This window comes from Ambystoma mexicanum, chromosome 6p, assembly GCF_040938575.1.
Source record: "Ambystoma mexicanum isolate Mex_15411 chromosome 6p, UKY_AmexF1_1, whole genome shotgun sequence".
NCBI lineage: Eukaryota > Metazoa > Chordata > Amphibia > Caudata > Ambystomatidae > Ambystoma > Ambystoma mexicanum.
This window is the reverse complement of record NC_090935.1, coordinates 490,316,728-490,344,542: the sequence shown is the minus strand read 5'-3', so window position 1 is coordinate 490,344,542 and position 27,815 is coordinate 490,316,728. Positions and strand designations below refer to the sequence as shown.

At 44.0% G+C, this 27,815-nt stretch overlaps 1 protein-coding gene across 2 annotated transcripts in view; it reads left to right on the top strand.

Moving 5' to 3' along the window:
- The window catches only part of ANKRD55 (ankyrin repeat domain 55), a 1,206,736-nt gene that overhangs the window by 721,519 nt on the left and 457,402 nt on the right, over positions 1-27,815 (top strand). For both annotated transcript variants that reach the window (XM_069627296.1, XM_069627295.1), the window contains exon 5: positions 205-265. In XM_069627296.1, the coding sequence (XP_069483397.1) occupies positions 205-265 (61 nt within the window). The remainder of the gene's footprint in view (positions 1-204; positions 266-27,815) is intronic.

Sequence of the window (27,815 nt, the reverse complement as noted above, 5' to 3'; positions counted from 1 at the left end):
ATGCATTGAAAAGTCTCAGACCAGATCTTCTTTAAAGCGCGTTTCAATCACTATATTGCCTTATTATTTCTGCCGTGCTTTGTAAAGAGGTTCTGCAACCTAAATCCTTAACAGAAAATATAACTGTCCAATCAAAAATACTTCTGCCAATGTGTCAACCTAGTGGACTGGTGCTTTAATCTGAATGCTCTTCTGTTCCATCAGGCTTCTGGGAGTTTTGCTGCAACAGTCCACACTGAGTGAAATTAATCACCAAGACAATGAGGTAAGCAAACAATGTGTCCTCTGGAGATGCTGCTGGGATTGTCTCACTGTGCTGTTTGGTACAGACAATATACTAACATTGATTTGATGTTTTAAATGCTAGATATTACTCATAAAAGCATATAAAATAAATTTTAAAGACACATGATCCCGCAGTATGACTCTCAACATAATAATGTTTGTACTAATTTATACTAATGTTTGTAATACTGTTTGGCCAGAATTGTTTTTATACTCGTTACTCTGTCCCATAGCAGTTATTATGGAAGTGACCCTTTGTACATCAGATCAGAAACCGCCTGATAAAATATACTCAAGCTCGGGTGCTTAGATTGAGTGCATCCTTATTGTTTTTGCATTGCCCTGATTGAGACAGGTTTGTGGCGTTGTGGCATACTTCCACGACCCATGCAGCCAAACACTGGAACACCCTTTCTCCAGATGATTTACACCCTTTTTCTGTAGAAAAAATATAAAATGTGGCGGCTGGTGATTTTTTTTATTGTTGGGGCGTAAATGTTTTTCAAAAATATGTGGAAGCGACCAAGCATAGCCAGGGAGCCTGAACAAACCAAGTAGGATTCAGGGGATTCTCAAAATAATTGTTTAACATGATAGTTTAAAATTATGCTTTTTACAGCACACTTTCTGTAAAAAATTGCTTAAAAAAAGCCCTGCTTTGCATTTGGGTTTGTAAGGTGGCTATTATAAAGAATCAAACAGATGCAAGTCACCAATAGTGCACAAGAGCATTTTCATGATAAAATAAATTTTAAAAAGCGTTATAATTTATTATAATGTATTTATTATAATTTACGATCCTTTTGCCCATAAGATATACCAGTATAAAAATATGCTCATGCTGGCTGTGCCCATACATGTCCGAGGTGGCTACACCAATACATGCCACTATTCCCATATAAGAGCATAGTCATGTATGCTTTCCCCAGGAATTATACTATAAGAAAATATGTCCATGCTGTTTCTTCCAGCATATGCTGGTATCTCCACGTGAGAACATATTCTTCTTGATATATTGAAATGCCATGCTGCAGTCAGGAAATATGTTCAGATTGGATACACCAATTTAGGCCAGTACGGCAAGCACAAACACTCCTGCTGGTTTTACCCTTGATGGCCAGAAAAAATGCCATGCCAGTGAGAAAACATCCAGATTAGCAATCGCTGCACAAAATGTAGCCTCCCTCCACTCCCCCACCCCCAAAATCAGAGGCCCGCTTCACGGTACGGCACACATGCAAATGCATTCATTCATACAGCATAAACTCTTTCACAGGGGAAACCTTACAACATATATACACACTCTCATTCACACATGGATCCAAACAACAAACTCATTCACACACACACCTACAGACAAAAACCCTTGTGTGCACACATACTTTTTAGAAACAAAGCCCACAGGTATTAAATGTACCAGCTGGGAAAGCGCAGAGGTGCGGATGTCAGCTCGCTCTCGGCTTAATCCCAGCAAATAATTCACAATGGAAAAATCTTCGAACAATATTTTTCTTTGCAGTTTGTAGCTGAATCTGTATTGAAAGGAAACGCTCACCACAGCCCATAAATGTTAACGTTAGGCTTTTTAGGACTTGCCAAACAGCACGCAAATCCGCGTTAGTCGATTCATGGAACTGACTGCGCAGGACTTTCTTGGGACTTGTGTGGAGTTCCCGCAGGCGCGGAGCGTCTGTGCGAGCTGTCAAGCGCCCTGCGTGAGACACCATGCAGAACGTGTGGCGTGGCTTGCACAGAGGGCTGGGAAGAGGGAGGAACTCAGAAAATGAGGAAGAACATGCAAAAAATGTCTGCGTTTCGAGGGACGGCCCGCTGGCAGTCCCTCGCACACCCACATTTGCGCCAAACGACATGTATTCATGGAAACACTCGTGCAGCCTCTCGGCATGGGAATGGCTACGCAAACCCTTTGATCACTATGCCACCCGATAGCAGGCGTAAGTACGCTTGTGCATAGGATTCGCACAGTGCGGAGGTGGGTTTGCATGTCAGAATCAGGGGGGCGTGTATGCAACCAGGGTTCTGATCTAATTTAGGGGTGCGCGTAAGCAGTGTAGCGGGGTAAAGGAACGGTTTACAGGGTTTCACACACAGATTTTCAGAGTTTAGCCCAAGTTATGATCTTTCATATGCATGTTGTGGGGGTGCCGGCTACAGTTATGGGTGACCCCGTGCAGGGTCCCCGTGATGTGCTTGCGGGGACCCCACACACTGTTTGAAGGGTGTGTGTGTACCCTTCATGCCCAGTAAAAAAATACCATAACACACTAAGTGGCATATGCAGACTGACTCCACTAAAGTGGGCCAGTCTATTCCCGCAATAACACTTATCTTGTTTGCTTTACCCTTAATGCACAGTAAAGATTCTTTACTGTACATCAAGGGTAAAGCAAAAAAGAATGCCTCAGGATCCCCCACACCTAATGTTGGTGGCCCACAACCCTTCACACACGGACACACACACAGGCTCTCAGTGCACCATATACTGAAGGGTAATCTCTCTGCCATCACTCCTGCATCTTGTGTTCCTTCTGAGACCTTGCACAACAAGCAGCAAATGCTCCTTAGTTTGTACTTATCACAGCTGACTAGAAACTCATTGCAGCTCTTAAATCTCCCCCTTTAACTTTGGGTGTACATTATGTGACGAATCCAGAAAATTCGTCCCTTCTCCCCCAAGTTGGAGTGATTCCCTTTGGAACTAGGAAGGTCATCCCACTATGCTTAACACCCCTAGGGGACATGGCAAGCGGAATCCCACTGGGGATGACCCCCATTGTGGAACAAGGAAGCCCCAAACAGGGCTCTAAGTCATCCTCCCTCATGTACAGAATCCCAAGTGATTGTAGGTTATATGGGAATTGATCAGGGAAGTAATGTACAGGGTCCTTTAAAAGTGGATAGTTTGGTTTCTGGCTTGGGTTGATTGTCATCATTTCACGCAGAGCAGAACCAATGGATTCTTCCATCTCGTACCGGAGTGAAGTCAGAAACGTGGTTCCATGCAGACCAGAAAGACTGCCTTTCACAACGATCACCACCACGGGAGAACAGGTACGTGGCACAGATCGAGAAGTGGGTGGAGGGCAGTCACGCCACAACATAGCACACGCAGAGATGAAAGACACCTCATGAACAGTTGAGAAAAAAAGAATAGCCAAAGCTGGGCTGAGAATCTGCATAGCCCACGCCAGGCTGAGAAAGAAGATGCCTAACGAGGCAGAGAGGAAATTGATAACCGAAGCAGGGCACAGAGCCCACTACCCCACGTTGGGCTGAGAATCAGCATACCAGATGAGGGCAAAGGTAAGGCACAAGATACCCTGAGCTGGGGTGACAGACATTTTCAGATAAGAGAAGACAGGTGTACCCAGACCACTATAACCTGTTGTCTCCAACGAGGAGCACACATCCAGAGACATTGGGTGAACTTAGGGTTTCAACTGTTTGAGTAAAAATAAAAAATAAAAAAACACGCAGAACATATAGAAATAGGTTGGGTAGGGGTAGGGGTAGGGGTAGCGGTGAAAAGAGTGGAAAATCCCCAGATCTGAAACCACAGAGGAATCCAGTGTACTCTTATGTAACAGCAGTCCCTTTCAGGATCACAAACAGATCTGAGTGCATTAAACCTGGGCTAATGCTCTAATTGATTTGGGTAGTCGACAGACCCGATCCATTCAGATCTAATTTGTCCAGACAACTTAGACTTGAATGAGGCAGTAAAAATAACCTGCATCCATGGGTATGCTGAAGTATACCCCAAAGTGCCACTCACCTTAGAGGTCAGGGGAGATCCAACAGCCCTGAAAGTAGCTGTGGTTCCAAGATTACCAGAGGAGGTAATTATAGGAACTCACAGAACTGCTGCCAGGGAGCCGAAGACTACTGAAGTGCTGCTCCGCAGTCACGGGAGCTACCACCTCCTCTGCCGAGCAACACCGCCTGAATCCAGGTTTGCGGCTGACCTGAAAGAGTGGTAGGAGGACCGTGGCACTCTGAAGCACTCCAAGAGCTGGAGAGGACATTGCAAGACTCATACCTCCTGTGAAGCGTATAGCTCACACCGGGTCGAGAGAGACCCAGGTCCCCTGAAAAGGGTGAGGACTTTTTAATGCACATTCAGCCAGTGAGACTGGATAGTTCATGCCGGGCTAGGAGAGAGATAAGAAAGATACAAACACCCTGGAAGGGTGAATCTGAAGCCAAGACCCCACAAGTGGGTGAGAGTCAGTCTGAAGGACCCGAGAGCCCTGCTAGGGCTGAGAAACCGAGTGACCCATGGGGGGTTGAGATCCACCTTAATTTGCAGTTGGCAAGAGAATCACAAGACCTGGGCAGGACCAAGAAAACAAACCAGATAAGAAATACTGAGATACCGTGGAGGGATAAGCAAGAGAGACCAGTTGAACAGAGGTTTACGTCTTGTTGTATGACACAAGTGATTAAACTACAGGATCAAGTATCACAGTTGAAGATTTTAGTTCAACAGGATATTCGTGAGAAGGTCTGAAGTCTCCTTCTATAGATAATCAGGAACTATGCCAGCAGGCTGAGGCCTGAACCAGAAGAAAGAACTCAAGATACAATTAGGTGGGGGTCACGCACAAGCCAGTCCAAGCCAAGAGGGGAGTAGACTACTTCTATAGGCTAATTTATGTTTCTTTGTTATTAGTGGTAGGGTCAGACAATAGGCAACATAGATTTGGGACAGAGGACAAATGTTATTTTGTCAGACATCCTGACGAGCGCCACTTTATTATTTTGTAGAATAGGGAACCATCGTCTCTGAGGTAGGGAAAGGACAGGAGTTTCTTTACTTTGATAAACTTGAATCAGTTGAGAACATGTCGGTGTGTATGTACCCCATTTCTGACTTCAAATCACTACAGCCATATTCCACAAGGCCTGGAAGCAAAGTTGAATAATGGGAAGGGCCTCAAAGGATGCCCCTTAGGGGTGCGAAGGGAGATCATTGTAACAGAAATAAGACTGAACATGGGCATACGCTTGTTGACAAATGTTCTATATACAGCCAGATCTGGCATTTTACAGAAGCGCCTGGGCACATGGGGCATGTGAGGCCCATGCATGCAAAGGTGTCCCTGGGCATATGATGGCTGTAAGCATAACGGTTTAATTAGCATGAAATAAAAACAAGTATAAGCAAAGTCAATCGTTTCTGCTCTTGTATAAGTATTATTTATACATTTTACTTTTGAATGTAGTCTGCTAGGTGTCACAGGTGGCTCAATAATCAGTCCCAGTCTCAGAGGCAATTCCAGGGTTTTTATTGAAGATTTTGTGGAGCCCATGGCGGCCCCTCTCTCTCGTTTAGTGTAGAACCTCCACAGTAACCCAGGCATCCCCTACCCCAGGTAAGTATCTACAGAAGTTTGACCCTACTATCTAGCTCTGTCTTCAGCGGAAGGTGATTACCTAAAGGCTGAATTCCTTATCTCTTTAGACTCTCCTTACTAACCATGTAATGGTTAGTTTTCTAATGGGGAGATGATAGTGCCTTGCAAATACCCTGGTTGATTCAGGCCCCTTTCTACCATGCTCACTCTCACTGCTCACTTCACTACTCATTGTTCTTCTCCACTCCAGCTCCCTCCTCCCTCCAGTGTTCTGTTCCATCATTGTTCTCACTCCTCCTAGGTCTTAACTCCACCCTTTATTGTTACTACAACCTCGTACACACTATTAATCCCTCCTCCACACTATTACTGACTCTGATACACTAGAACTCCCTCCTCCACTCTTCTACTCCTTCCTCCACACAACTACTCCCTCCTCCACACTACTATCTCTTAATTTGATTACTACTCCCTCCTCTACACTAAACTACACAATAACCCTCCTTTTACCCCATAGTCATTTGCTTCACAATCCGTCCTTATACTAACCTTTCTACTACACAAAAAGGCACACTTTCACCACACAAACATGCACACTCACACTGCCGTACCACTCCCACTCTCTAGCAATTCCTCACCTGCTCCACAATTCCCCTCCACAATCTGTTTCTCGGTTGTCCTCCACCTCCACCTGAAAACCCCACACTTCCTGTTTCCTGTCCCGGTTTGTATTCCTCTCCCTTGTCAGGATTGTATTTCTTGTCCTGCCCAAAATATGGCCCTGACGTCCTCAACCTGGGCATTTGCTTAACATGAAAAAGCTTAAAACGTGGGAATAAGCCCCGCCCACTTCTTCCACGCGAGCTTGCCACATACCAGCGATGGTGCACAGTGGCCCAGGAAAGCTGGTCTACATTTTCGTGTTCCGGGGTCTTGGGTCTGTGGGGACAACTGGTAAATCTGTCAGGCGAGGATGGGTTCTCCTCCCCTCTTTGTCCCCAGTGGTCTAAGGGGCCTTTGGGTTGTATTGCAGGCTCTGTTCAGCAGCTTTACAAAGTCCTTTGCAATGCCAAGTATGGACACTGCTTCTCGCTTTCTTCGTCACATAGCACCAGCGTCTCTGATGTGTTACGACAGCAGCATTACTACTTCTATTACTTTAGGCGGTTCTCCTTCTCTCTGCAGCTGATTCTCATATCGGGCTGATGATGCTGCTGATCTCTCTTCTGGTTCCAAGTTTTCTTGTCCTTCTGGTTCTGAGGTAGGATCCTTAAAATTAGCAGATCATTACTAGCAAGTATTTGGCAAAGGAGGAAACGCTGAAGATAACAGTAGTTTGCAACAAAACATGCTGGTACAAGTGGGGCAGGAATTGGGGGCCTCTCAACTACCACCGTCCACCTCAAAGGTAGGACTGGCTCTGGATTTCTCCCTTGTTGCTCTTCCACCCCAATTGAGAGAGGTTCCCATCCCCTCTTGGCAAGGCAAGATCACTGGCCTTGTCACACCGGGGAGCATCAAAGATAGAGGAAAAGGGGTAGATAGGCATGTGGCAGCAGCAAAGGTGAATGGTGTGCCTGCATTTTCCTGCATTGCTTTACGTGGATACAAACGGATTCTGCAGGGCTGCTGCACTCTGGCATAATATTTCTTGTGAGCACTATTTGAACTTCCAACAAAACTAACTGTCCCTCCAGATGTTAGATAGCTCTAGATGTCGGTGGTGTGCCGCCTATCTAGGTTTAGGGGACAGAGAAGAGGCTGACCCGATAGCTCAGCTAAAATAAAAACCCATGAAGCATATGGGGGTAAATTCTAATAAAATCTTCAACACAGGAATTATAAATTATTAACATTAAAAAAATTATATGTGACCTGAGGGAAGCACATATTGTTTATATCGGATATCCGATAATTAACGCAGCTCATCCCCTGACCCTTCCTTTCTAGAGACTAATGCAAGATAAGGTTCTGGAAGCCATATAGAATTGAGAGGCTGCGGCGCTGCTGGATCATATTGATAAGATTGATAAGATTCTGCACAATTGGGTAGCAGAACTCTCCTATGCCTACCAATTAGAAATACATAGGATGATGTATCCAGCAGCACCAGAATACACACGCTATTATACCAATAGCAGCATAGCATCTAAGGTCCTGAAGAAAGTGGCATTACCGTTTCCAGCCACTGAAACCGGTCAACCAGTATTACCAAGGGATGTCTCAATAATTATGGGATACCCGATATAAACAGTATGTGCACTCCTCAGGTCCACATATCATTTTTTTAAATGTTAGTACTTGAGTTTAAGGGAGCAGGAAGATTCCTGTGTTGAAGATTTTATTTGAGTATACCCCCATGTGCTTGATGGGTTTTTATTATAGCTGAGCTATAGGGTCAGCTGCTTCTCTGTCCCGTCACCCTAGATAGACGGCACACCACTGACATCTAGAGCTATTTAACTATTTAGCTATTTAACATCTGGGGGACAGTTAGCTTAGTTGGAGGGTCAATTAGTGCTCACTAATAGATGATGGTAAAATAACTGTTGCTCCACACCGCTACATATTTATGTGTGAAAGTAGGTTGGGAATCTGTACAGGGTTTCCTCACCCACCATGTGTACATAATATTTCTTGTGCCAAATTGCATTGTCACTACGCAAATGCCTGAAAGCCCACACAGCGATACTAGGCCTTTGCCAGCAAAGTTTCAGAACTCAAAAGACAAACTGGCTTAGTTAATATTGAACTCAATTCCCATATATCTCTCAATCTATTGACACATATACATAGAAGAAAGAAGGATTAGAGTGGAATAGGATTACAGTGGAATTTTAAAACACAACTATATCTTTCTAATCCAAACATTTAAAAACTTGGCATTCTTGAGAAATGAAGTCCAAGAAATGTTTGGCTGCGACTATTCTTGGGAAGAGCGATGAAAATACCATTCATACTTTCGGGATGAGCAATCAAACTGAACTTGGCATTATGCGCTTCTCTATTGAGCGGGTCTGATCTGGCAGGAAAGCTAGTTCGGTATGCTCTGCTGTGTTAGGAGAAACGAACAGTACCAGGGTCCTGTAAACACAGCACGGGTCACTTTCCCTGGGGTGCCTCCAGTGGGGGAGTCAGTCAACTAGGAGGCTGATTGTCTCTCTACTGCCAGATCGGTGGCATACTTCAGTGTGTAGCAGAACAAGAGAGAGTAGGAGAAAGTTGAAGAGGAATTTCGACCTGGGAGAGCCATCCCCATGTTGACGGGCCGGCCCTCCACACACACGCACGCATGCATGCATGCAGCCCACACATGGTTATGTGTTGATGGTCACCACTTTAATAAAGTGTTCAGGCTCCTTTACCCTAATGGGATAGACACGCTAGTTGCAGGCTCTGATTGTTTTGTACCAGCTGCGCAATTCTTTTGTTGTTGTGTAAATTAAATACTGACATAGACCTCAAGTAGAGCCCTCTCACCTTCTTGAAAGAGCACAATAAATGGATAATTGATGCCCAGGGTGAAAGGAACCAGATGGCCCAAACGCCTGTACCCAGGGTGGCACAGCAGGAGTTCCATTCCACAACATCCTCTGCTCCTGTCCAGGAGTTGGATGTGCATGGCGCACCATCAGCTCTTGGACACTGCTCAATACTATGGGCTGATATGTATTTTATTGCTGTTGTAGAGAAAGATGATGCAGCCAAGAAGCACTCGCTTTTGTAAATATCCAACACACTTACGCCAAATGGTCAAGGATACGACAACGCAAAGAATGCCCTTTTAGTGTATTTCAGTCCCCAGGCAAATGAGTACTATGAATACTAATTACACTTCCAGCTCCATCAGACCCGACAGCTAGCACAAAGCCTGCATATAATGCGGATCTTTGACACCTGCTCTAATAGATAATTCTGATGAGCTTAGCTCATCCAAGGATGTCACACTGCCAAGCTGCAGCGTCGGATTCTCTGAGAGTCAAGACTGCCCTTGCCAGAAATTCTAGAGCCTGGCCTCTCACGCAAACACTCAAGCATGTCAAGTGTCCATGGAAGCAGCCCTCCACAAACCAGGGAGCTAACAGAGGTGTGAGTTATGAGTAAGAAGAAGCCTGCACATGTGATCATTACTCCTCATAGCAACACTTCCGCTAAGATACCCCCAAAATTGCCACTACGGTAGGGGATCCCTACCTCAAAAGGGCAGATGGACATTTAGGCTGGGGGTGGAGTGTTTGAAATGAGAACATCTCACTCACTTTGCTAAAGTATGCAGGGCATACCCTGGACAAAGCTGCCCTCAAAGCCACCAAAAGTCAAGACTCAGAAGGCGTGACAGATATGTGCAACACCTCCCAGAAATCTCAATGATATGGAGGACCTATACATGCAAGTAATAAACCTTATATCCGCAATTGGATGTTGAGCCAAAAGGCCATTGCCACCAACCCAAGTTCAGAACAGAGGCATGTCATTCACAGCACCCATTAACACCAGAGCCTCAGTAAATGTTATAGGTTGTTCTCAGTTTTACACCTCCAGACCCAAACTGCTCGTCACAACACACATTTTAAAATATATGCATACAGAGGAGAGCAGCGGAAGGTCCCGCAAAGATCCCCGCCACGACAGCATAAGAATTCCCTGTAAATCCAATGTCACAACAACCAATATAACCATCCTACACAGCCGTGACAGTGTTTAGGGCCTGGGTCTCATCCAATTTGCATGTGGCATATATGACAAATTGGAAGACATCTTGCACAACCATGGACATCTGTTTAACAGCAGTCAATGCCTCAAAGGGCAAGGAGCCAGGCTACACATTAACCAAACTCTTTAACCCATAGCCTTCAAATACAAATGAATACTGCTTCATCTGTTAAGCAAAGCCGAAGCACAATTCTGAATGCTCAAGAAAGCCTGCATTATTTAACAAGTTGAGTCCAAATCCCTGGGTATCCCCCATTGTCAAGTTGCAAAAACCCAAACAGTGCAATAAGGTCAAAATGAGTGTGGACATGCACCTGTCCAACAAGGGACTTAAATTGGAATGCCCTCCCATGACTACCATCAATTACCTCATTGCCAACATTTGTGATGCCAAGAACACTATCCCGGGATTCCTGGTTGGGACACTCTGGGTCATCAATGCCATCCTTATAGCACGTTCAGTCTCAGAACACCACTTACTTTTATGCCAAGTGTTTCAGTGCCTGGTCCCCAATCTGAACCAAAAGAATTTGATAAGGAATAACTTGAGTTTTTTGGTTTTGTCTCAAACCGTCAAGTCATCACAACTCATCTGTGCAAAGTGGCGGGGAGCAAATCTTCTGCCCTGCCTTACAATCAATCCAAGGTGCTGAGTTTCATCTGAATGGTACATTATTGTGGCAGAGTTATACAGGCTCTTTCCACCATCACTGAACCACAGCGAAAGTTAAAAAAAGCCTCAAAACCATGGTCATAGAAATCTCTATAGCAAGGAGCCTTCCAAGCAACCGACGATGCACTAACTGTCGACACAGCAATGACGAACTTTCATTCAGCAAAGCCAGCAGAATTGCCAGAAGGCAACAGCTCTCATGGCCTGGCAGCTGTCCTAACTCAGAAGAACCCTCAATGAGCAATAGTGCCATATTTACACCAGCAGTATGTTAATACCCCCAGAAACAATGTACTCTCAATTTGAGAAGGAGGCTATTGGGGTGCTCTGAAGGTGAAGACACTTCTATGTATATTTATATGGACACCCACTTACCCCAGCAATGGACCACAAGCCACTACAAACTTGTTTTCCGTCTGCATACAAACAACCATGCTGACTTCCTGTCCCATCACTGCAAGTGTCCACTGAGTGTGAAGCGAAGGAGACGCACCAGTAGAAATAACTTGTCTGCTTCTTCATGTTGCAAGCTACACCTAAAATCTTTCGCTGAGCGACAATGAGAAAGCCTCAAAGGAAGTTGAATGCATCTCATGTGTAAGAGATCCCCTCGCTAACAGGAGATGGAAGACTTTCTTGGAATCCCATTGTCACTGCACCAAGAAGCATGTATTCTTTTCTAGAGCCTCTTCAGGTTCACTCAGAATTGTTAATGTTTATGTTTATTAATTTTATATAGCGCTTTAATCCAAAGCGCTTTACAACAAAACAACAAGATACAATAATGGAGAAGAAAGTTAACAATCATGAGACAAACCAGCGTAACAATATGTAAAACAGTTTCCTTGGATATTGGGGGTGATGGAAAGTGAGAAGGAAGGAAGGGGACAACATTCAATTGTGTGATATAAAGCTCACAGGGCCTCTTACTGTGTATCTCTTGCATAGTCCTATCCGAATCCCTCATTGACACCATTGTCTGAATGGTACATGCTAACCGCTGAGGTTCGAACAAGATTAAGGTCTCACTGCAAGAGAATGTTTGTCTTCTTGGACTGGAACAAGCAGTGTACCAACAACTACAACACTATTGCATGCTGAGTTACATGGCCCTCAAACAACCCAGCCCCCTTCAAATACTGCTCAAAGCACTGGCAGAGGACTTTTGAGTCCCTACCCACAAAGCATTACTCACTGGTGGTTATTGATGAATTTTCAAGGTACCCTGAGGTTAAGATTGTTTCATCGACAGAGGTTGTGGCTGTACTTCCTGAAATGGATAAAATACCATGTTAAAAATGGACACTGGTCCTCCCTTTTAAGAGAATGAATTTAGAAAATTAGTACATTGACTAGGTATAAACCATGTCAGTATCACTGCCTGTTGGCATCAAGCCAACGCAGATGCAGAAAAGTTTGTGAGGACGTTACAGAAAGTTACAACGATTGCGTTGGGTCAGCAGACGGATGTGAAAAGAACAGTCAATTACTTTCCACCATAATACACCAAATGCCTCAATGGGAGTGACTCTAGAGGCACTCCTCACAGAACGATTGGCAAGAACAATCATTTCCACAGACCCATCATGGTCTCTGTCTAGAACAACGCAGGCATTATGAGGAGATGCGTCCGCTGACATGCCAAGGAGCCTACCATGTCTGTGGGCAACAAAGTACTACACAAGAATCTAAGAATCACTGGCATGTTCAATATTCCATTCAAATCAAGACTATTCACCACCAAGAAAAGCTCTGCCACTGTCACAAGGAATGTGTTTTTTATTTCAAACAAATAGACAGTGAACCTATGGACCACTGGTGACGATGAAGTGGTTAACTCGCCAGATCAGGGAGAAGAATTAATAGAGCTCCCCGGGCTGATGATCTATCAACTCAAGACGGTGATTGACTGCCAACACACACTACCCGTTTATGGTGCATAGGTGAATGCCAGTCTTATTCAAATACAATGTGACCAAATGACCTGCTGCCAGCGCTCCACGCTCAGAGGAACATTTATTTATTATGTTGAGGAGGATTGTAATGGACGAACATCAGGGGGAGATGACGTCTTGTTGACAGGCCAGCCCTTTGCACACATGCACCCACACAGCGAACACACAGCGAGATGTCATTCGTCACCATGTTAAAACAGCATTAATTCTCTCATGCTTCAACTAGATATACACGCTTATTTCTTGCTCTGAATGTTTTGTAACAATTGCGCATTTGGCATTATTTACAACTTACCACCTGACAGAGGCCTCCGGGTAGAGCCCTCTCACAATCTAGAAAGAGCACAAAAACTGTGCATTAAAGTATTTTCAAGACAAGTTGAGGTTAAAAGAAAGCCTGTTAAAACAGTTTTAGCGCGGGCAGTGCTGATGCTATCACAAACGTCACCTAGCAATTTTTGTAGTCTGACATCCGGAAAGGAACAAATTAATTGGGCTTTTCTATTGATGGATTTGCTACACAGTAAGCCTTGCTGGAGTCCTGACCCATTTTAACAGTGAATCAATATAGCACTGTGCCATACACTCATTTATTCATGCAGACATCCACAGACACCAAGGTAGCATTAACCCCTTAAATACTAAGGACGTGTAAGTTCGTCCTGACTTCCCATTGAAAATCATTGTAGGCTACACCCACTCACGCAGAATCTGAATACTATATATATTTAGGACATGTAAACATTCTATCGCCAAGAGCTTTTGAGCTGTATGACGTATCAACATGACATTTGACATTCCTTTACTAGGGCCCAGGCCTCCCAGAACAGGAACATTGTGCAAATCCGTGAACAGTTCAAAAGATATAAAAGGTCAAAAAAAGAGTTGGCCTTATTACAAGCCTGGCGGTAGCCATGCCGGTAAAACCGGCAGGCTGCCACCGGACTAGTGGGGATTTACCGGCTCTGGTTTTGCCGGAATCACCGAGGCATTACAGCTCTGGTGGTCCGGTAATTCCAGAGCCGGCATTCCGTTACTCCCCATTCCCGTTGGGACTCCACGGGAAGGGAGGCATTGGAAACACTGGCACCATGCGGTAATGGTGCCGGTGTTTTCACGTCTGTGTGCGTCCGGTGGCGTTACGCCCGCCAGGTCAGACCTGGCGGGCGTAACACCACACGCCCATATAACTTAGAGTTAGCTGGTCCGGAAAACGGTGCCGGTACGATTTTACCGGCATCGTTAAATCCGGACCGGCTAACTCGGAATGAGTCCCATTGTGTCACTTTTTCATTCATTTTCCCTTAGTTTGCCGTATATCGGTCCAGTGGTTTGTGTTTAATGTGGCTAAGAGTGGGCTGCCCCTGTACCCAAAAAGTTAGTTATATCTCCCATGATGCATTGCTAGTGCCAAGTTTTTCCATTCCGCGATTCGAGAATGAAGTTCTTGACTCGATTTTGGAACATCCCCTAAAATGATATAAGTGATGTAAGTAGAGCAGTTTTGATGCCAACCAGCATGTGGGAAGTCTAAGAAAGGATGATTTGTGAAGGTTTGGGCTTGGGAGTGTATAGAGAGTGTAGTTTAATTTAAAAAATAATTACAGTGTTTGCTTACTAAATTAACTTAAAATGTGTGGGAGGAGGTTTTAGGGGGCTATTAGTGTTTTGAGGGTGCTATATAATCTTATATTTGCTCAATTAGTCCAAAAATAAAGTGTGCCACGAAAGTCCATGGGAAGCCGATGATTGTTTACTATAGCCTTTGCTTCGATTGGACAAGCTTTTCAAATGACGCAACAGTGAAGTTCTTGATTCAATACTGATGGAAGATATCTATATTATCGCACCTCCCTCTTGTTCGTCACAGTACATAATTAGTAAATCTCAGCCCGAACCCCTACATTCCTCCTCCTCCTCATCTACTTACTGAATAGTAATCTTACCTATATACCCCCACCTCACTCTTCGTCATAGTACACCACTACCACCAGCTCAATGTCCCTCACCAGAGTATCCCACTAACACCACGTCACTCTTACTCATCACAGTACCCGACTACCACAAATTCACTCTTCCTCATCACAGTAGTTCACTACCACAAACTCGCTCTTCCTTGTCACAGAAACCCACTACCACCCAGCAACTTTTTATCGTCACAGTACCCCACTAGCACCATCTCTTTGAGGGGCCTAGATCAATACAATGAAACAGCCAGAGAGATCCAACCACACTCTACTGGCCGAGTAATTGGAGTAAAGGAAGAATACAAACAGGAAGTGCCACCAGATACCCTGCAGCTGGAAGTACAAAAGATAGACATCAGTGTGAGGGTAAATGGCAACTTCCTCCTGCTCTGAATCTGTAAAACACCACATACCTGTAAAGGTCAGAGTATCTCTCTGCATGAAGGTGATAGATGTCAGGGATGCAGCAGGCTATCCTGACACTGGATCAGCTTAGGGCCAGGAAATAAAACTAGTCATGGAGTCCAGAAAATGTACTGTGCATCACTTGACGCACACAATCCAAATACAAAGTTCCAGAGCAAAGTTCCAAAATCGAAGTGCAAATCAGTTCCATAGGATCAATATTCCAGGTGAACAATTATGCACGTCGACAGATCTAAAAGGTTTTCCAGGGCCAATCCCTTTATTGAAGCCAGGGTTCGAAGTACAAGAGCAAGAAGCAAAGAATAGATTAGGTTAACTGGTAGTATCAATCGCTGACAACAATTCTCCTGAGATGTGCCGATCGACGTGAAACACCATGCTTTAAGCATCAGGCGTTTGTATACTGATCATGTAAGCGGGTGGATGTGTGAGCGCAGCGTGCAGGGAACTGTAATCTCTGTCAGCGCGATCAGTCCTGTATCCTACAAGGACACCTCCAGATGCGTGCTGCCCTGAGGGAAGGACATTGCCTGATCAGTGCGGGAAAAGAATGGGTAGGTGTGGGAGTCATGGCAATCTCACTCTTCTATGGCACAGTCCCGCACTACCACCACCTAACTTTTCCTCATCACATTTCCTCACTACCGCCATCTCACTCTTCCTCTTCACAGTCCCCCGCTACACCACGTCCTGCTTCCTCGTCACCGTTACCCACTACCACCAACCAGGTCTTCTTGGTCACAGTCTCCCAATAACACCACCTCACTCTTGATCATCACAGTCCCCCAATAGGACATCTCACTTTTCCTTGTCACAGCCACCCACTACCATCACTTCACTCTTTCTCGTCACAGTCCCCAAATACCACCATCTCACTCTTCCTCATGACAATAACCCACTACCACCAACTCACTCTTCCTCGTCACAGCACCCCACTACCACCAACTCACTCTTCCTCATCACAGTACCCTAATACCACCACCTCACTCTTGCTCATCACAGTCCCCCAGTACCACCAACTCACAAATCCTTGACACTTCCCCACTACCACCAACTTACTCTTCCTCCTCACAGTCACCCACTATTACCAACTCACTGTTCCTTGTGACATTACCCAACTAGCACAAACTCCCTCTTCTTCGACAAAGTTACTCAGTACCACATCTCACTCTTCCTCGTCCTAGTAACCCACTACCACACAATCACTCTTCCTTGTCACAGTCCCATACTACCACCATCTCACTCTTCCTCATCACAGTACCCCTCTTCCACAACATCAGTCTTCCTCATCATAGTACCCCATAACCACCAACTCACTCTTCCTCGTCACAGTCCCCAGCTACCCCACTTCACTCTTCCTCATCACAGTCCCCCCTCTAACCCCACCTCACTATTCCTCTCGTCTCCCACTACACACACCTCACTATTCCTCATCACAATACCTCAATAGTAATCACTAGCATTACCCCCACATGCCTCTTGCTCATCCCAGTACACCTTTAGTAATCCGTTCTTACAAGGAAAGATGAAATACTTGATAAACCCGATGTTGCATAGCTGGAGGACACACATTGATGAACAATGATATGACATCAGTTATGTTATCAGATAAAAGGCAGAGTTATAGGTGATGGGAGGTAGATCATAACAAAACCCTTGAAATTCAGTGAAAAAACTTTAACTGAAGTGATGTTAAGGTGCCAATTTAATGCAGCAAAACGCCTGAAATTCGGCAGGTGTTGGAAGCTACACCACGTTAACTATGAGGCCCTCATTGCACATCCCCTAAGGACACTGATGCGATCACAAATGATATCACATATGACATCACTTATGGTATCAACAATGACATCACTGGCACAGCAGTTCACAACAGCAGGGCTGACCTTTATGGCAGTTTTCAGATGTAATTAATGTACACAAATTGTACAAAGAAGCATATGAGTTTTGCAGCTCATACATTACGCATTTCAAATCTTGTGACAACTCACATGAAAGTCAGGGCTGACTTTGATGTCATTTTTCAGGAGATTCAAATTGTGTAACGTACGAACTGTAAAATTCATACGCCTCTTTGTACAGCTGTGCACATTAATTCCAAGTATGAACTGTAAAAGGCATATACCCCTCTTATGAACTATAACACATACTCCAATGGCACACGCTCCTAGGACACAAGCTCTTATGAAACATACTCTTTTAACACACTCTCCTATGATAAATGCTCCAACTAAACATACTCTTACTACTCGCACTTCTAGTACACCCACTTCTACAACACTCACTCCTATAACACTCCTGCCTACAGCACGTGCTGCTAATACAAACACTCCTACGACATGCACTCCTATGACACACTCACCTATGACACATGGTCCCTATGAGACACACTATTATGAGACATGCCTTAGGATGCCTGCACCTATGACATGCACACCTACGACACACGCTCCTATGACTGGTGCTCCTATGACACCCTCTCCTACAATATGTGCTTCTTCAGCACACCTTTTTACCACAAACTCCTACAACACACGGTACTAAGACATACTCTTATGACACAATCTCTTACAAGATCTTAGTACACACGCTCCTATGACCCATGAACCTATGACACATGCTCATATGACACATGCTCCAAAGACACACTCTCCTACGAGACACACTCACACAGATATAAAAGCTGTATGCAGAAACATACCTTGTGTATTGCTTGAACTGTGGAATCTGACCTTGTCTCTAACCTGCTCAGCAGAAGGAATATCCTGATGGTTATTATTATTATCAATTTCTTGTAAAGCGCAGCCCACCCGAGGCCTCAGTGCGCTGATGGTGTCCTGGTTCATGCGTAGTTGCTTTGATAATATTTTCTACACAAAATGTACATGTACATTTAGAATATGTGCATTACATATGCTGAGAATGAATGTATGCATATCAGTCTTCATAAGTGAGATTGCATAAAAATAACATTGTAGTTCAAAAACAAAAAAGATGTATGCAGAGACATAAACTATGTCTTGCTTGAACCGTGGAATCTGACTTTGTCCCTGGGCTGCTCAGCAGTAGGAAAACCCGAATGGTGTTCGAGTACATGCATAATTGCTCAGGGAACAGCTTCTATACAAATTATACATGTACATTTAGAATATGTACATATGACAGTGATCATAAGTGAGATTATTTTTGGATGATATCGTAATTCAAAAACATAAAAGGTGTATGCAGAAAGATTACTTGAATTGTGCAATCTGACCTTGTCGCTATGCAGCTCAGCAGCAGGAACACCCGAATGGTGTCTGGGTCCCTGCATAGTTGCTCGGGGAAGCATTCTTGTTACACAGACTCCTATGACACACGATACTAAAAGACAGGCTCCTATGACACATACTCCTACAACAAATGCTCCAATGGCGCACACACTCTAAATACTCACACTGATACGACACACACTCCTACAACACTCACTCCTGTGACACATGCTTCTATGTCATGTGCACCTAGGACAAGCGCTCTTATGCCCCATGCTCCTGCGAAACAAGCTCCCATGACACATACTCCTATATCACACACCCTTATGACACACGCTCTAACAATACATGCTTCAATGACACATGCACCTATGAAATGCGCACATATAAGGGATGCTCCTTTGACAGGTATTCCTATGACACACAATCCCATGACATGTGCCCCTGCAGCAATTCCTCTTACCACACACTCCTACAACAAACGCTACTACGACACACTCTTATAAAACAAGCTCTTATGAGAAGTTCTTAGGACACAAGCTCCTTTGGCCACACTTCTATGACCCATGCTTCTATGACACACACTCCAAGGACACACACTCCTGCAACACACGCTCCTATAGCACATATACTCTTTTGTCACATTCTCCTATGCAGCAGATGTTCCTGCGACACACACTCACAAAAACATAAAAGCTGTATGCGGAAACATACATTGTGTATTGCTTGAACTGTGGAATCTGACCTTGCCGCTGGCCTGCTCAGCAGCAGGAATATCCGAATGGTGTCCTGGTTCATGCATAGTTGCTCTGGGAACTGTCTCCATAGACGAAATACATGTACGTTTAGAATATGTACATTACACATGCTGAGAATCAATGTATGTATGACAGCCATCATAAGTGAGATATATTGCAATGATATCGGAGTTCAAAACATAAAAAAGTGTATGCAGAAAGATACACTGTGTATTGCTTGAACGGTGGAAGCAGACCTTGTCTCTGGCCTGCTCAGCAGCCGGAATACCTGAACGGTGTCCAGGTCCATGCGTAGTTTCACCGGGACGCATTCTCATTTCATACAATCCTATGACACACGCACTTATGACACAGGCTCCTGCGACACATGCTCCTATGACAAATGCCCCAATGACATACATTCTTACTACTCCTCTGATCTGACACAAACTCACTCCTTGCCCATATACTACTATGACATGGGTGCCTAGGACAAATGCTCTTACGACACACATTCATATGACACTATCGCCTACAACACATGTTGCTATGACACGCTCCTATGGCAAACACTCTTACAAGACATGGTCCAATGACCCATACACTCACAACATGCACCCCTATGATACATGCTCCTACTCCAGGTGCCCTTACAGCACTCACTCCTATGACATGTGCCCCTACAACACACCCTCTTATGCAACAAGATCTTACGACAAGCTGTTAGGACACGAGCTCCTATGATACGCACTTCTATGACACATGCTCTTATCACACACACTCTGACAACACATACTGCTACGATACACTCTCCTTTATGACAGATACTCTTTTGACACACACTCCTACAACACACTCTCACAATAACATAAAAGCTATATGCAGAAACATACATTGTGTATTACTTGAACTGTGGAATCTGACCTTGTCTCTGGTCCTCTCAGCAGCAGGAATATCCAAATGGTGCATTGGTTCATGCATAGTTGTTCTCGGAACAGTTTATACACAAAATATACTTGTTCATTTAGAATAAGTACATTACACACCCTGAGAATCAATGTACGTTTGACAGAAATAATAAGTGAGATAAAATGATAATGATACCGTAGTTCAAAAACATAAATGCAGAAACATACACTGTGTATTTCCAAAATAGAATTTTTTCATTTCAGAGAGGCATTCTAGATTTCTTGTATTGGCTTTAGCTAAGCAAAATAGTCCAGGGAAATTGCTTGAATAAATATTTCAATGGGCTTGCAAGAATAACCTTCTAACATGCTTTACATCATCTTCCAGCTGTCTCATTTACTGCACTGCCCATGTGCACAGGTTTAAACCATTGCCAACAGATCGTATTATCTACTGCCCTGGAGAGTAGGCACGCAATGCCATGCTCGAGGTGGCACAGAGCATACACAATAATATACCAAGCAGGGATTAAGCGTCTATACGCTTATACAATATTAGTAGTGTAAAGGTTTGAACAATCGACTTGGAGCTGGGTTCAGCTTTTTTTTAATGTCAACTGTATGGTCTAAACGTGCTTAAATTTCTCTGCAAATAAGACAAAATAGTGCTGTGAAGATATGTACAATGTGCAAGCCCCATAATGCATGTTGCAAATATATGAAAACACAGTGTGGTGAGAGTAGCAGCAGTTTTTCATACCCAAGCCCTTTCAACATGCATATCAAGGAGGCTCCTTGTTATGCAACAGGGCCTGCATGCAAACAATACATTTGCAATGCTCTTTCCTTTTTTGTGCAGCTCTGCATCTCTGCCCATAATTATATTTATTAAAAATAACAATAATAATAATTCTTTGCCTTTGGTCCACAGCGTTTTCACTGTATCCTGGAAAGGAACATACCTTCCTTTTGAACCAGTCGCAAAAAAAGTATGAAATCTAGTCTCTGGGCAAGGGTCCTGCATGATTACTGCTTAACAGTAACTTCTATCTCATACACCTCTTTGCAACATACATGCATCAGCTCTTAACATATCTCCCTCATACTAGTAATTTGCAGGCATTAAGTAAATCATAAAATAACAGCACTATCTGCTGGAGAATTCTGTGCAGAAAATTATTTTTTGTGCATACTGACTCAACTGATCACTCTGAAAGTGAAATACTGTGTGGCTGTTCACTGGTCAAAATAAACACGAGGTAAAAAAGCATTGGTTGGCTTGAAGTGGTCAAACTCGGCAAATAAATATTAATTTCACCTGGTGATGCCTCGCTTCTACAGTAGATGTCCCATTCCAGCATTTGTCCTGTAGGAGAGATCAAAATTGGCAAACCTTTTAATTTCGTCTAATGATGACGTTTACCAGCCTGAAGCGGTTCTTTTCGGCCACTCGTGCCATGTTTCTATATGTGTGCAAGGTTTGAAGCATGTGCAGTCCAGTATGTGCTCCTAGATGAGGTTAGGACGGATAAATTATGAAGGCAAAACATTGGTTAAATACAAATTAACCTACCTACTGCAAACATACAGTAGTATTTTGACTTTGACAAAAAACATGGGGGCGAAGAAAACCAATGTGATTTCCCAGAATACAACTAAAATGCAAACAGACCTACATGGCTAGCTCTTTAGCTAGATCTTATCAGAGAGACTGCCCTTCATCGCACAAAGGGCTCAAAATTGAAATGCACTGGAGTTAAAAATGAAGAAAAGGACTCGGTTTTAAGAGCAGGGTGATGTGGAGCGGACCATGGTTAGCTCCTCCCAGGGCAGTCGGGCCATGGGAAGCAGATAGCACAGTAAAGACAGACATGGCATACTGTGCATCTTATGCATGTCTTATGATATGCTTGAATCTGTCTATGTATTTCTGTCTCACAAGGTGACTCAGGATCATCAGTCCAACAATACATTTGCCAGAGATATTAAATCCCATATTGTTGTAGAGCGTATGTGGTGAGACTAGCCACACCAGAGCCTCTGCACACATTTTTTTGTGCACAGACGTCTGTGACCATGGTGAAATAGACGTTTCAGCTGTTTCTGTCGACAATAGTAAACAAAAAAGCATTGGTTCACCAAAGGGGACCAAACTGAGGAAATATATATATGATTTTCATCTAATTATGTCCTTCTATAGGGCGAATCCCATGCCAGCATTTTCAGTTCAGTCAAAGGATGATATTTTCGTTATACAACCAATAACTGCAGGCTGGCCATGACCTGTTGGGAAATAATTACTATCCAGTATCTTTCCATTGATGATAGTTGTCCAGACTCGTTATTCGCTGTACATTTTACTATGGAGTTCAGCCTGTTGAATGAAGTTGTTCAGCTTGATTTGATTTTGATCTGATTTAAATCATTTAATACTGCACATAAACACAGGGAAGAATAAACTACACCAGGGCATAGATGAAAGAGGTGCAACCAATAAGGACTAGATGCAATAATGGACTGAATTCTCACCGATGATCTTGTACTGATATTTGTCACAGAACCTTGGAACCTGTGTTAAGATTGCAAACCATGGATTCCTGATATGACACCACCTGGCTACAAGATTATTTTTTTAAACACAGGGAAACTTAGAAGGGGGTGTGGCTTGACTATTATTTTTACAAGCCATCTCCAAATAATTCAAATGCCATTTGAAACAACTATACATGTGTTAAAGCTTTTGGTCAAATGTACCATTTCGACCAATCAATCTGAACACTTCCTATTGAAATACATGCCACCAAACTCTGATACCAGTCTATTAAGTATAGGCATGGACCACGCAGCTTTAATTGTGGTGAATATTCCACATCTAACTATTTTGGGAGATTTTATTGTTTGGGCAAAAGTGACACAATGGGCAGACACGAAGACCCTTTTAGAGAAGAACATTATTTCCTACACTCAAGGAGTGACTGGCCCCAGTCATGATTTAGATCAGACGTGGTAACCTACTTATAGCAAAACCATGGCCTATAGGTTGGTCAGATCACTTGCTAATTTATTTTCAGGTCAAGGGCAGCATCTTGGGTAAGATCAGGGCACTCCATATTCTCATTCTCAAAGGGAATTAGCATCTCGAACGCAGCCCCACAAACCCCAAGCCAATTCTGCATAGATTGAACTGACTTACTTCAATCTAATTCTCAGAGACCGTTTAAGCTCCTGTTCATCACTACAAATATGTAGGGTTTTAAAGCACAAACGTAACAATATAAAATGATTCAATATAGAATTCGCTCAGGCAAAAGGTGTTATGAAAAATGTAGAAAGTAACTGGAGAAGAATCTATAATCCTGTGGCCAAGGTCAATACGTTAAAAGCTGCTACACTACAAAAAGATGCCATTAAAACAGCCAAAGAATCTATCAGGAAAGAATACATTCTTCATCAGCTCTTCAAAGGTGTTCTTTAAAAATCTGCAAGAAATCAGAAACTCTTTTTCGAATCTTAAATGTCAATCCTTCTCAGGAGTGATGTATCTCGCTTCAGACTTTTTTCAGACAAAATTTCAAAGATTTATGATCATATTAATGCAAAAAAACCTTCTGTGCAATAAGGTATACACGCTTAAAACATTAAGGTTTCAAATACTGTTCATAAACAATTTGAGGCTTTATCGATACTGGACCTATTTATTCAAAAACAGCAAAACCTCAGGTTCTCCATTAGACCTGTGCCTTCATACAGATTTAAAGACATTACACAGATCCCGGGAATACAAGAGCACTTTTTGAAGGTAGTCAATCTTTCCTTTAAAACCGCAACCGTGTCAGCCGGTTTAAACCTGTCAGCTTCTCATGAAGCCCTTTGCAGACCTGGAAACCTGGGCAACTATTAGCCCATATCAGTAGGCAGGCAGCACGGCGTGGAATCTAGTTTGCTGATGGGCGTCCTGGTTACTTGTGTCTGTTTAGAGGCGTATGCCTATGGATTCTGGTAATCTTTGTGTACATTTAATTTTAGAGGTGATACTCTTATGTTATCCCTGGTTATGCCTGTGGAACAATGTGTAGACAGTGTCCTAGGGTCCAGTATCCCTGAAATACCTGATAATGGAGCCAAGGCTATTAAGTCAGCGGAGAAAGGGATTAATGAGGCGGCTATCCAGCCTCTTGTGGAAACTAAGGGACCTGATATCGACCAAGTGGAACCCAATCTCTGGCGGCTCATCTGATCTCATCCAACGCAAGAACATGATGGAGTTTAACCAACTGTGGGTAGACTCTTTTGCCAATATTATACCTAAAATCTAAGCTTATGAAGTGTGATAGGGGGCCTTGCGTTGGTTCGGGGGTCACCGAAAGGAAACCTGTAGCGTGTGGGCCAGCTGCAACTGCCATGTTGACTTCTCCTGGAGTTATAGTGTCTCTGGGCTCTCCACCTCAGTATATTTCTGCTCATTTCTGCCGACTTTCCTTTTGAAAAATACATTTGTGTCAGAAAATCTAAAATGCCTGAGATCGGTAATTCTGACCTTAGAAAGTTGGTTAGTGATCACAGATATCTTTTGATTACGAATCATATGATAGGATATGGCATTTTGTAACGCGCCTATACAGAAGTGTTTCAAGGCGCGACAAGGCAAAGGAGGGGAACAAAGGGAGGACGGACGAACGATCCTACTAGGCCAGATGTCATTCAGATCGTACAAGTGCGTGGGAAGGGGGCAGGGACAGTGCAGTACAATGGTATAAGATAATAAGTAAGTAACGGCCAGCAAGTGGCAAGTGCATGGGTAAGTGCGGACAGCAGGTGTCGAGGCAGGTAGGGGGGGTGTAGGGATACAGAAACAGTCCCCAAGTGCGGGTGTTACCTGGTGGACCCTGCAGGTGTGAGACGCTGGCAGGGGAGGACATGGGTCTGAGATCAGGGGGTGTCCAGGAAGCCAGTGCAGTTCCGGTTACAGCCAGGAGGTCAGCAGAGGAGAGGAGGAGAAAAAGCAGAAGCAAAGAGAAAGGTTTTGAGTTGCTTCCGGAACTGGAGATGGTTCTCCTCAAGTTTAAGGGAGGCAGGGAGGCTGTTCCAGAGGGAGGCACCAGCCGAGGAAAAAGATCTACCACCAACTCGTTGCTTGGTGAAGCGACTGACCCTGAGGGAGTTGGAGGCCGAGGATCGAAGAGTTCGAGAAGGAAGATATTTAGGAAGAGAGAGTTGAAGGTATTGAGGCCCCAGACCCCAGAAGGCCTTGTGGATGATGCAAAGGGTTTTGAACTTAATCCTTGCAGCCACTGGGAGCCAATGCAGAGATTTCAGTCCTGGAGAGATACGATCCCTGGACAAGTCTCGCAGTCCTGTTCTGAATAAGTTGCAGAGGGCGGAGAGTAGAAGCAGGCAGATTTAGAAAGTGGCTGTTGCAATAGTCCAGCCTAGAGAGAACCAGAGCGCTGGAGACAGTGAGCTTCTAGGGGGGAAGGAGAGGAAGGAGAGGAAAGGAAGAATACCTCTGAGGAGGTGCAGCTGGTAATGTGGATAGACCGAGGTATGAAACCAGAGAAGCCCTGAGAAATAAGGTCTTGTTCTGGCTGCAGAGAAGAGTGGGCCCTTGGTGAAAAATGTAAGGATTATATTTGACTAAGTATGCCCAGTGTGAATTATGCCCCTGCCTGGAATATAATTTAAGTAGTTGTTTAGTTTTATGTGATGTTGTTTTCCCATTAAAATGTTATGTTTTATTGTGAAGTTGTCTGTTTTATCTCATTCCCTTGATGTATTAGATTTCTTGGTGTTTGTTGTTATGTTGTCCAATTGCCTCTATGACTTAGGGCTTTTTTGTTTTGCGCTATACAAATAAATGGAATAAATAAATAAAATCAAACAACTTAGATGTGAGCAAATTAATACACAAAGCAGAACTTAAACAACTCTCACATTATGAACAACAAAACAGCCTACTGTGCTAGTGCACAGCACGGAATCCGTGGTGAGTTGCTGATTGAAGATTTAAGAGACCCGTTGGATGAATGCTGTGTTGAATCTTTGATATAATTGGACTTACCTGCTACATTCAATGCTTTTGACGACCGTGTACTCGGGACTGTACTACACAACATAGGTATGAATGACTCTGAGCAATCTTCAGGTGCACCATGTCAGTGCTTGAAGGTATAGTGGCATCTATCCAATTCATTTTAAATGGGATTCTGGATATCCATGAAAACACTGGCTGATCACACATGTGTGCTAACTCTAGAATGTGCGCTAACTTGTAACAAGCCAACAGCGGTGTCAATTCTGCATAAATGTGGAAAGCAAAACCGAGGAGCTGAAGAGCAGGTTCTGGAACCTGCATAAGACTTGTGTTGCCCTCCAGTACGCAACTGAAAAGATGCACCCTCTTGCATGACATCACCATACAGTGAAATATGCCCAAACCACCAGAGCTGTCTGAAGCTCAGCTCCAGCAGGGGTTAATCACAACAGATGTGCAATTCCAAGCATTCCAGGGCTCCTGTGGTATCACAGCCATCTGCAGGGGGAAGATGATGAGGATAGGGATAACAGACATGCACAGTACATGCCACCACGATATGTGGACAACATAGATGTCATCATTATTGGAGACCGCATTTTACATGATTTTATTTAGTGAATATGTTACTTAAACAAAACATCATCATACTTCATAAGAACTGTGAGATCCATTCTCATTAACCAAACTACTTCATTAACTGCAGCAATTTCCAGTTTCCACTTCACACACTGCTACAGCTTACCTAACCCCATTGTTACACAGTGGCTATACCCAGAGAGCCTACAACGTCCCTAAACCCAACATTGCAAAGTGTCATGCCTCAGGGAGCACAGTCAGCTGCGCTTGTGGGAAGGGGAGTGTGCATACAAGAGGTGAATGCAGAGTGCCTCTTGCAGCTAGCTAAAGATAGCTGTGATGTGGACAGGAAAGGGGAGCAAGGAAAGGCCTGTTTTTTGGATCGTTCTCTTGTGCAGTATTTCGTGAGGAAGGAGATGGAATTCTCCTGCCTCGCAAGAAGTCGAGTCAAGGTGGCATGGGCTTGGGTATGTGCCACAGTCACATTGATCTACCGTGGGACAGATGGATTCAGGAATGTCCCATAGGGTGGGAGCTGAGCAGTGTGTGGCTGCCATGAGGATGGAGTGCAAATTGAAGGCTTGTTTACTGACCAGGTAGATGTCCTTGTAGCTGACAAACCACACAATGCATAGGCTTCCTTTTGGGCCTGGTTACTTGCAAGGGCAACTGCCACACAGGCAGCTGCAGACATGGTTACCCCACCCCAACATTACTTTACCATCATTAAGTTGCATCTTCTGTCGTGGAGGAAAGTCACTGGTAGGGACTGCAGAGGACCTGAGTGTTACATAGACATCCGGGTCGACCAGGCGAGGCTGCCCCTTCATTGTCCTCACCTTTGTCTGCCTCACCGACTGCCTGAACACCACCTCAAAGAGAGCCTCTGGTGTCAGTGTGACTACGTCTGTC